The 12218-nt window shown below is 33.4% G+C and overlaps 1 protein-coding gene across 9 annotated transcripts in view; it reads left to right on the top strand.

The window, feature by feature from the left end:
- The window catches only part of KIF6 (kinesin family member 6), a 163770-nt gene that overhangs the window by 22609 nt on the left and 128943 nt on the right, over positions 1–12218 (top strand). For all 9 annotated transcript variants that reach the window (XR_001873445.1, XR_001873447.1, XR_001873446.1 and 6 more), the window contains exons 6-7: positions 1425–1554; positions 11039–11245. Coding sequence is in view for 5 of the 9 variants with exons in the window: in XM_017806658.1 (XP_017662147.1) it covers positions 1425–1554; positions 11039–11245 (337 nt within the window). In the remaining 4 variants the exon portion in view is untranslated. The remainder of the gene's footprint in view (positions 1–1424; positions 1555–11038; positions 11246–12218) is intronic.

Genomic DNA, 12218 nt, shown 5'->3' with positions numbered 1-12218 from the left:
AAGCATTGTGTGTACTTTTACATGTGTTTATTCTTGAAAATAGTGAGTATATTGCAATTGTTAAAATTTTTTCTGTATATCTGTTCAAATGTTTTGACCATCAGACTGAACTACTTCCCCAATATCTAAGTGCAATGCTATGGAATGCTGCTTAGATGCTTGATTTGATTCTGTGAGTTTGGGGAAAAAAAAAAAAAAGACAAAACAGAACAAAACCATATCTTTCTGGTTTTGAAGCAACTTGAAGTAATTAACATGCAAGAACTATCTACTGATAGAAACTCAAGCCCCATACTCCCTCTTGTGGTTAACCCTGAAGAACGTGAAAAAGAATGTATATACATATATGTATACATATAGGTGTATATGTATAGATATAAAGTATTATCTATACTTACACAGAAAAAAATAGGTTTTTTTATAAAAAAAACCTCTAAGTTCTAAAGAAGTTCTAACTTGCTTGTTTTAAATTGTCTCAGAACATGTAATTCACCCTGAAGCATAGGTTATTTATCCTCAAATTTAGTGTACTTCCATTTTAACAGATTCTTCCCTCTGGGAGTTTTCCAAAGCCAGTGAGGCAACTACTTGGCTTCCATGTTGGATACTAAAAAATGTTCCAAATGAGGAGATCCTAATGGCTACTCAGTAATGCCAGTAAAGTTTAACTTTAAGCAACCATTTCAAAAGAAAAAAATTCTTATGTTAAAGGACTATTTGAATAAATGAGTGGGGTTTTCAGTAATATTTAACAGCTCTCTTAGAGCTTTTGCCATATCCTTGCTACTTGCATCTAACTTCCTTTCTGTGAACTTTACGGCTTATAGAAGTACAGCTAAGAGTGTTTCTGACGTCAGTGGAAATAAATAAAATCATTCTGTTTTCTTGCTTTTAATTTAAGAAAGGGATAATTTACAGTTGTAGTTACTACCATTTAAGAAGAATGAAAGGAGAAATAGTCTTTACAAATGCAAAGTTATTAGAAACATGTTGACTACAGATGTGTTGATTCTGAAATATTCCATGCCTGTTTGTACATCAAGATTATGGTATGTTTTGTGTATCATCTGTGCTTGGTAATAGAAAACAAACCCTCACTTATTATTTGTTTGTGATGATTCATCTAACCTCTTGCTCTTGAGAGTTTACTATATCTCATTAAAATAAAAATCCTAAAGCTTTCTCTAATACTAATAGATTTCATATATTCCTTTTCTGTGTGAAGGTTTGTAATAAAGGAATAAAAAGAAGGTGACATTAAAAAAATCAACACTTCCTTTAATGGGTATCATTTATTTTTCACATCTTTAGTTCTTTCATCATGATTGATTTAGATTTCACCTTTTAGGTATATGCAATCAAAATGAAAGTATGGAACAAATATATAGTTTTCATTTGGTGGTTGTTTTTTATTTTCCACATAGAAAAGTGACAATAATGGAAGACTCTGATCAAAACATTCATCTGAAAAACTTGTCTCTTCAGCAAGCGACCAATGAAGAGGAAGCCTTAAACCTACTCTTCTTGGGAGACACCAACAGAATGATTGCTGAGGTGAGAATTGCTGCTCCAAATCCTCCTTAATGCCACCAGAGTTAAAATGGTCATAAACCTCTCCACATAAGATGTATATTTTGGAAGTCCTTGGAGATAAATTAGTATATTCTTTCTGAGTGTATTTCCACAGTGAAAGTAAATAAGCTTCTTTCTGATGACAGCTTTCACTTTGCAAAGAGCTTTCTGTTTTCCCATAGTGAATCTGATTGGTGGTTGTTGATGTCTTAACTTACCGAAATTCAAATAACTAGAATACAAAAGTTCTCCTAAAGTATAGCCTGACTTTTGAATGTGGCACATATTATCTTACATATACGTTTAAAGATTAGAAAACACGCCCTTACACAGCATTGTCAGCTACAATTCCCACAGAAGTTTTTTCCCTGGAAGTGTTTGACACCAACTTGGATGAGGCCCTGAGTAAGCTGGTCTAGTGGAAGGTGTCCCTGCCCATGGCAGGGGGAGTTGGAACTAGGTGATCTTTAAGGTTTCTTCCAACCCAAATCATTCATGATTCTATGATTAAGTACTAAATTGCCTTTGAAGTGCTTACCATAAGTTATCAGTCCCTTCTTTTTTTTCTTTTTATTGCATAAACATGTTGTGTTATGTGTAAAAATAGAACAAAAAAAACCCCAAAAAATCCAGCAAAAACAACCCTCAACAAATAACAACAACAACAACAACCAAATCAAAAGGAAAAAAAAAAAAACAGAAAAACACTCAAAAAACCCAAATGGTAGTGCAAAGCAAATTCAGAATAAATATATGCGAATATGCAAAGACAAGCGTGTTTTTACTGATTCTGAAAAATTAAAATGAAGTGTTTCTATATCCAAAATCTGTAGGGTTCTTTTTTACCTTATTTTTATGCTTGGATGAGGAATGTAAATATAAAAAGTGTATTGTAAAAAGTGAGCACTGACAATGTGTCTTTACTACAATACAGTTAATTCTATTTTAGAACTTTGTGGGTTTTCTTCCTCTGTATCTGTATCACCAAAAAGATATATCATAAATCATTGACAAGGAAGACACTTAAAGCATATTAAATAGTTAAGTAGTGTTCTTGCTGGCTGACCATGTACACCTGAGCACAGGGGAAGAAGCAGTTGATTACAAAATATAAATTGTCAAAACAAATACTTGTTTTTTCTTTCTCAAGAAGGACTATTTCAACAGTTACATTTTGAGAGGAAAGAAATAATCAATTTAAGGGCTGTTAATAAACATGAGTATTGAGTCAAGGCACTGCTTCATGATATTGAAATGGAAAAATTGTAGAGGAGAGGAACTTGAAACAGTGTAGTAGGGGAGACAAAAAGTTAACATTGATTTCAGAAGCTTTAAAACCTATCATGATAGTGAGTAATCTCAGAATATTCAGAGTTGGAAGGGACCCACAAGGATCATCAAGTCCAACTCTTAACTGAATGGCCCATAAAGGAATCAAACCCACAATCTATGCCATTATTAGCACTGTGCTCTAACCAGCTGAGCTAATCTTGGGGTCAACAGAAAAATAGAATTCGTTGTATGGAGAAAGATCTTCAGAAAATCTCTGATCAGTCTAGAGGCCCTCTATGAAAATGAGACCAAATATTTAAAGAATGATACGCTGCTGGGTGACAGGATCATAAATCAGCAATTGTAAAGGGCAATTTTGTTTTGTATTTGGAAAGAGAATATATATCCCAAACACTGAAAGTTATGAACAAATAGCAAGGCTAATAAACATGGTAAGTCATTAAATGTCAAGTTGAGGTAATGGCCAATAGCAAAATATATAGAGATGAGTAAAAGATAAACCAAGTCAATAATGATACTTAAAAAAAAAAAAAATCTCCCAGTCTTCATTAGTATGTGTTTCAGACTACTATCAACTAATGACTTTTGCTGTACTTTTTCTTTGCATGAATTTGCCCAGATGCCTTTTTTGACCCTGCCAGATTTTTATCATGAAATCTCATGTGACACAAGGTTCCATGTCACAAGTGAATTGTATGAGGAAAATGCTCTTTAGCTTGTTTTTAAATCTACAACTTGTTAGTTTTATTTGGAACATGCTAGTACTTGCTAGAAAACAATAAGAATAGATATCAGATTGTGTGGCACCCGAATAGTAGAGAATTCACTAATCTAAATAGCTTGGGTAAGCAAATGCTGTGCCAACATCAGTTTTGCTGCTTTTGCAAGAGTTTTTTGTTATATAAACACTATAAAGTTATTGTTTCATTGATCTTTAATAAAAAATACTGAAAAGAAAAAATGCTGAGAATACTTGCTTGGAATAACTACCACATATTGCAACAATAATTAGTTTGCTTAGTCTGAATGCTAGTATGATTCTAAAAACTCCAACTGAGGTTGATTTCATTGTAGAAGTTTTTTTTATGTACTTATGTCATAAATTTTTCCTTTATGATTGCAGCAGGTATGTTGCAGTACAGTTCAGTGAACTTACTGATTGCTGCTTCGTCTTAGCATTACAGAATTTATCCCCATTATTAGATGGCATTTTGCGCTTAAGGTGGCTGTGGTACTTTATATGATAACATCAGAATGAGAGAACAGTGTTTGCAAAAATGGTAGATTAATGTAGACATCTAAGAAAGAGGACTTATGACCTAAAACATAACTTCTTCAGAGATTAATATTTTTAAATCTTAATGATGATAATACTTTTTGACCTCTCAAGACTAGAACCTCTTAAGTAAACTGAAAAAAAGACGCAAGATTAATAAACCTAAATAAAAAAGAAAGTAAAAGAAATGCTTGATTCATCTTTTTTAATGATGACAAGTTTGGCTGTGGAAAAGCTCAGACAACTGTCTTGGATCACATATGAAATCTGTAGCCTCTAAAATTGCAGTCTGATGCTTTATCCCTTAAATAACCCTTCTTTGAAGAGTTGATTATTTTGAAAATAAGAATGACAATTTAGTTTCTGCATCACCTGTGCTAGCGCAGTCTAACTTGTGATTTGAAGGCTGCGTTTTTCCTTCATTACTGATTGTGCTAAAAAGAAAGCGATCATAACATTAGACGTATTTTACAGGCTGCATTCATTCATTCATTTATTAAATGTCAGAACCTATGGGAACATTTATAACTGATACTTCTTTCCCACACATAACTATATAGCTCATGAGAAGGGAAAAAAGGAAGCTAATCCAATTTTTGTAGGATTACTTTATTAGTCAGTGTAGAACTGGTCCTTTCCTCTAGTTTTGACAAGTTGTGGAAATGGTAAGACGGGAGACATCTGTGCACAAACAATTAGTAATGTAAAAATCCAAATAGGAATTTTTTGTTTCATATTTTTCCAGAGAGAAATAGGCAGAGATCAAACCCGAAAAACTGATTCTTTTGTTGGCAGCTCTGCCAAATGTAAGGGCTAAATTTTTTGGTTATCTCATAGTGCCCAGTTTCTTGTTCCATTTGAATGCATGAGAATCTGCAGTGACAGGTTATAAAATCTGAACTCATTTTTTGTATTTTAATTTTGTAAGCCAGCTTTGATTTAGGTATCTGATATGCATGCAAACAGGGGATTTTAAAATCTAATTTGAAATATGACACAGGTCGTAGCAGCAGAATCTTAATAAAGCTCCTGTGCAGAAATAAGTGTTTGGCCATTTAGGTAGTGTTCACAAACCATTTCATTTTGGTTTACTGTTAATATATCTTCAACTGAAGTGGTCTTCTCTAAGTTCTTGTGATGGGAATCTCTTATGATCTTTGTCCTTTGAAATAACATGCCTAAACCTCTGTGATTTTGAGAATTCTTGGGTTTTTTTAGTATTTCTCTTAATATAGCAGAGTAAGATAGTCTCTCTCTCCCAAGGACATGCATTGATTTCCAAACTGTAAAATCTTTATCTGAGATTAATGTGTCTGAGTGCTGCAGTTGTATGTACAGCTAGACTTTTATTTTCCTCTAATGAAAAAGTACTTCATTTTAATGAGGAAGGAGATGTTTCAGTATATGGTTTTATACCTATAGTACTTAATTTTTTTAATTTGGAACACCATACATACTACGCCGTATTGGTACTGCAAACATACTACACAGTATTTTCTATGTTCCATCATTTAAAATGTTCAAAGTACACATGGGGGAAGCAGTAAGCTTTTGACAATGTTTAAATACATTTATTTCAAGAAAGAATGGAACTTTTAAAGATTTAAAGATAGCTGTGGGGACTGACTTGTGACCTCTGAATTGGACTCATTCTGTTTGTATTTACTGTCCATTGCTATTCTCTTGAATATATTTAGAAAGACCTTGTAGTGTTTGACTGCATTTTTTATTGGATACAATATGAAAAATAGGATTTGAATGTGGGAACATATGAGATTAAATGACACTTGACAAAAAATGCATGGTTATCCATGTTAGCGCTGCATTCCAGAAGGAATTAAAATTTTCTGCTTTGCTAGATTCCTCATTGGTGTCAATTATTAATTTATTTCCACTCCAAAAAACCTGGTATTATTAGCACTACATGGCATTGTCATTTCAGCACAGGTGCTTTCATTTCAGTGTGTGATGAAGAAATCACTAGTTGTACATACTACTTTGAATAGTTGTTAAAATGCTTTGGGATTTATATGGATAAAAGGCACTATATAATATAAAGTTTAATAATATCCTCACGAGGGAGTATTAATTACTTTAAAAGTTAGCTGAGCTCCTGTGGTCTAACTGTGAAACCGTACTTCTATTAAACATGGAAAGATAAAGTATTGCTTTCAGGAAGTGTTTGCACCTATTCTGATCCTTATATTTTCATAGCAAAAATTTTTCAATTTCGACTATGTCGAGTGTACTTAAGTACACATGAAGAGCCCTTTCACTTGCACCATATTATTTAGAAAGGAAACTAAAGATATATTAAGGTCTTACTCATCTACCAAATATAAAGGAGAGAACCTCCTATCATCAACTTACATACTCTTCCATATAGCTCGGTTCTGTTGGAACTGGTGGAGTTTATATTCATTAGGCAGAGATATCCATCTGAACTGTGAAATGACTGTAGCTGTCGTAACTTCTTCCTACAGATATCCCTTTGAATGTAGCATGAGATTGGAGAAAATCAATTTGTTATGAGTCTTGGATGCTATCAGTACTTTTCCCTTTTGACTTGCTCTTCTTCAAAAAATTAAAAAGTGAAAAAGCCTTAAGAGGAAAAAGAAATACTCTTTTAAAGAAAATTTTGTACCTTTTCATTTTCAAAAAAATGCAAAATTTCAGAATCAGACTTTCTTCACTTATGCATTGGCTAGTCACTAATTTACTCACACAGGGAATTCACGTTCTTCTACTGTCTAAATATTTTGATTCAAGGAAGAAAAGATTCCACTGGAATGGTATAAGCTGCCAAGTGGAGATGGTTTGCAATAAGGGCTGAACAACTGCATTTATCACCTGTAAAATCTTTTTGTCCCAGCAGTCCTGAACATTCTTATGTATTTTCTCTGTCAGAGTGTTTTGGCAGCTATAATCAACCCACTATTCTTCCAAATAGTAGCAGCTTCTCTTAGTCTAATGGTGATTTTCAAACAGCTTTTCACACGTCTTTCTCCTATTTAAGAAACTTGCTCTTAGGTCCTCAATTATTAAGAACTTTATTTAGACCAGTAGCATCAATTTATGGCTATTCTTAGTGAAAACAACATTTATAATAAGCGGCAACAAATTAAATATTTGGGAAATACATAAACTCCTGCATAGGGAAGAATTCCTGCAGTGTTTTGTTGACTTAAAATAGGTAAAAATTATGTTAAGATGGACAACTTGGACTCCAGCAAATTTTTGGTCATTTTAATGACATTTTCCTTGCCAGAAACATCCAACTCAGATGTTTCTTGCAGGATGACTGTGCTGTAGATTCTCATTTAAGTAGAAACCACCTTCTTGCAACCACTGTATGAATAAATGTAATAGTTAAAGTCACAAAGTTTCTATACAATTTATTTAATTTCAGCAAACAGGTATATTTTGGTCCTGGAAAGAAACAAGTCTGGGTTGGCTTCAAATATGCCTTGTTCATTGTTTCCAAATGAAACACTGTTGCTTTATGAAGTCGTGATCTTAAATGTTATTGAATTCCTCTTTTACCCTGCCACAAATTGGCAGCAACAGATGACCTGGCATTAATTCCTTTGTAATGTTCTTGTGATATCACAAGGCATCCAAAGTCTGCTTAAGTGGTTTATGATGTCACAGAATTCCTGGAAAAAAACTATTTCTTTGTAAGTAACTGCTGCTCATCAGTTGTTCTATATATAACTCTCACAATAGCAACCATCTGCTGAGAACCAGGCCACTCCCCTCCTTCTTTTTTTTCCTTCATCACATCAAATTAGTGTGAGGATGATTTCATATACATATGGTTTGAATACTGCTAACAAAGCCAAAATGAACTCTGAAAGCCACTAAAGGAACATTTTAGTAGGCTCTGAGACACTGTCCAGAAATTTTTGTTTTTTGGTTTTCAGTTTTCAGTTTTCAAACTTTCTAAAAAGATGAATGGTGATTCTCAGAAGTTGCATATCTAAGATAGCAAATACCCAACCAAACAACAACAAAAAAAAGGCTTGGTTTTGGACTGAATATGCTGACAAGTCATCATTTCTGTTGTATGCTTTTCATCTACTTATGTGGTAAAAGAAGCAAAGTGTGGGAGATTATGACTGCAATTAATGTTTCACGATCTCATCCCATTTAACAGTTTAAATTTTTATTGCTTTATGCTTCCTGCAAGAGTTCTAACAGAGCTTCCTACATATTGGAACTGCAAAGCAAAGATAGCATTACATTGTTTAATGGAGTATTGGTGTCTTATTAAACCATGATTCTACTCTGAAGAAGGACTTTACAAAAATATGAGTTTGGGATTCTAGCCAATGACTCCCAAATCAGCTTCATTCATTTTTTCATTCACATGAAAAAAGGAGGCTGTGGAGAGAAAAGCAATAGAATTTCTAATGGCCAGTCCAGCCAAATCTACTTGGAACACACAAAATAAAGTTGTGGCTAGTGTATTGCAGTAGACAGTAAGGACTGAATAGAAGAAATATTGCTCTGTTTTGGAACTCAGAGTCCTTAAATTATTTTCTTTTATACTTCAATTTTTAATTTTTTTTTGCCTCTATTGGAGTTAAACAGGTGTGACTAAAAGCACATTTTGAAATACATGAGGCTTTGCTGCGTAGTGAAACACAAGTTTGCTTAAGAATATTCAGAAGTATGGTAACTTCTGCTTCTTTTACAGCAACCTTTACTTTTTACTTCCACAGGTGAATCTGTATTGATATTTGATCTCAGACTTGTCTGCTTAGATTTGTCTGCAGTATAGTATGACTACATGTCTGTAGTGCAAAATGTCCTCAAATATCAGTTCTGTTGAGGAGAATGTCCTTAAATATTAATTCTGTTGTGGATTTTGAGCTGGAAAAAAATAAAATATCCAGTCCTGCTTCACAGAGCTGCAATAAAATTATAGCTGTCCTAGTAAAATAAGTGAAGCTGGTTCTGATTAATCATGGAATCAGAATTGCTGAATAAAGTACATTTTCACAGCGTATAACTTTTTCGTAGTATACCTGCATTTTAAGTAAGTTTTGGAGTATTTTCTTGCTTGTCACCTTTCCCTGAGCCTATTTATTTTCATTCCAACTCTACAACTCACTTCCTCTTCATTTACTCACCTCTGTAGACCTCATGGCACTCTGATGTTCTGATGCTCATTCCACAGGACTGCAAATTCTAAAATTCCTCATCTGTATAAACTAAAGTTCAAAATTCTTCTCCCTCTCCCTTTGAGCTTGCCTTTATTAGATAAAGCAGCCCAAGAGAAAATGGTGCTAAGGCTGTAATTTACATACAGAATTCTCACCAACAACTACAAGTGTATGCTGTTCCTGCACACTACCTACTTGTTCACGCCCTGTATGCTGCCATTTTCAGGTATTTTACTAGAACAGTTGTCCATAGCTGTGCTGTGGCTGAATTGAGAAACCAATCCAGATTAAATATCTATGGTTTGCAGACTTTATTTTTTTTTCCTTTGAACTGAATCAGTTCCCAAAAACAGCTCAGTTGCTGGCACTATTAAGGCTGAAAAAAAGTATGGGGAAATGGAAGCTAAGACAATTGAACCAAGCAGTATAGCTATCCAATTTATTCCTGTTACAGGATTATTCATCTTGCAGTCATTCTGTTAAGAGCTGTCTTTTCTGTGTTAACAAGACAACATCTTCAGCGCCTGCAGTAGGCAGACTGTTTTAACATCTGCAAGCAGACTATGTAAAAAAAGGCAATATGTTGGTATTTCTATTCTGAATCACAGGGTATGCCTACATAGATATTTACTCCAGAAAAACAGAGGAATAAAGTATAGACAAGAGATTAATGTAGACAATATAACCAGGATTTTTTATCATCTTTTTCAGCAGCTATAAATATAGATTTAGTTGCTAAGTAAATAATATTAATTTGCTAATTTATTTCAGTCTCCTATTTTTCTGCATTTATGCCCGGAAAACAATGTTGTCATACTTGTTATAGTTTATAAATAAAAATACTATCTGTATGCTAACCTTTAATCTCCATAGTCTAAAGCTTTGGCTATTTATAAAATGAGGATATTAAGGAATTCTTTTAAAGTTTCTAACAATATCTTCATACAACTAAATGAAAGGTGTTTTAGATGATTAAAGATATTTTATATCTCTTCTTAAGAAAAGAAAAGTGCATATGTGATGGCATATGGTCATTTGAAATCTAAATAACTGAGAACTGTTTAAAATTTTATGTTCTGCATTTCAAGTACATTGAGAAAACCTTTAAAGTGATGCTAAAACTGAGCATCTATAAAAATTGACCAAAAATTTCCATGTGTCTAGTTAAGGAAGTGTGGCAGTAGTTTATTCCAAATAAATACATTTAATGTATTTTTATGAATATGAAAACTCTGTCATGTCACATAAAATTCTGACACTGATTCTGCCAAGTTAATTTTTTTGATAGAAGTAATAATGCAAAAGTCTGAAGCCTTATAGAAAGTCCTAGTCTTAGTTATAGTGGTAGCTATGTATCAAAACAAAAAAAAGGAAAAAAGTGGGCACCAATGGGGAAATTGATAACCTCTCAGAGATCAGGAGTTAGTAACTTTCCCTATGATCAAGGTGCCCTTTTCTAATATTCCTTAGCATAGTAAGACCACTTGCTTTGCTAATGTGCTCAATCACACAGTCACAGGTTCCCACAAGGATCATCAAGTCCAACTCCTAAGTGAATGGCCTGGACAGGCAACAAACCCCCAACCTTGATGTTATTAGCACCAGACTCTAACCAACTGAGCTGATCTCAGGGGGATAGGGGGTTTTGATTGCCAGATTGTCGAGCTATAAAAACCTAAATTTATTTTCCCACTGAACATTGAGGGTTCTTCCTTTCTTTTCACTGTAGACACCAATGAATCAAGCCTCAAGCCGATCTCACTGCATTTTCACTGTTCACGTCTCCAGCAAGGAACCTGGATCTGCAACTGTCAGACGCTCCAAGTTGCACTTAGTAGACCTTGCTGGATCAGAACGTGTTGCAAAGACTGGAGTTGGAGGTCACTTGCTGACAGAAGCCAAATATATCAACCTGTCATTACATTATTTGGAACAGGTATAATAGAGTAAAACATTTCTCCCCTTACTACATCCCTGCTTAGCAACGTGGAATGTTTTGGAAAACTTCATATATATGGATATTTATTGCAATTTTAAAAAATTGAATTGATAGCTCTTCCTTTAAATTAACATATTTTAATTTAGGAAAAGCTTAAAAATTAAGCTTAAAAATTAAGCAGTAGGATTATAGTAGGTATACATGATAGTATTTCCAAAATACTTTTCCTGTTTTATCTGCAGTACTAAATATATTTGCAAGATTGCATCCATATTTCTACTAAAAATGTTCTTTGCAATCTTCTTCCCCTTCCACGGCTGGGATCAGGATGTATCACTCAAGGATCAGTGAACTAAAGTGTTTTGGTTTTATTTGGTTCAAGCATTGTAATATGGTAAATTACTAGGTAAACAACATGTGTTGTTTTATTCCTCTACCAATGAGAATCTTTGATCTCTTTAAGACAGGAGTTACCTTTGGTAATGTATTTATGGAGTAACTACCATAATTAGTTAATACTACTCAGAGATGTAACTACGATGATAATAAATCTCCACAAATCTTTGTCATTCAGCTGTTGTTACTGGAAAAGACTTAGCCTCTTGATTCAAGCTATGCTAAAATCCCTATCCTCCTTTCACTGTTGCTTTTTGTTTTTCCTCTTTGGAAAGGGCAAATAATGAGAAAATAGATTACTCCCAACTAATCTTACTAATTTAAGGAAAAAATTCTTAAGATAGCAGCAGAATGGGAAATTTGGAGATGAAAGATTTTATTAACAATGATTAATTGTATTTTTTAAAAAAATTAAATAATTGTTAATTTATTATTATAATTATTATTTTATTAATAATAATTAATTGTAATTATTATTAAGTTTTTAATATATATCTCCCTGATCTACTGTGATGTTTTGTACGTTCGATGTTTAGAATGCTGTAAAACACCAAGTACAGGTAAGAAACATTTG

This window comes from Lepidothrix coronata, unplaced genomic scaffold (genome assembly GCF_001604755.1).
Source record: "Lepidothrix coronata isolate B3197 unplaced genomic scaffold, Lepidothrix_coronata-1.0 Scaffold16, whole genome shotgun sequence".
Lineage (NCBI taxonomy): Eukaryota > Metazoa > Chordata > Aves > Passeriformes > Pipridae > Lepidothrix > Lepidothrix coronata.
The sequence above is the reverse complement of the archived record's forward strand: the minus strand, read 5'-3'. Positions and strand labels throughout refer to the sequence as shown.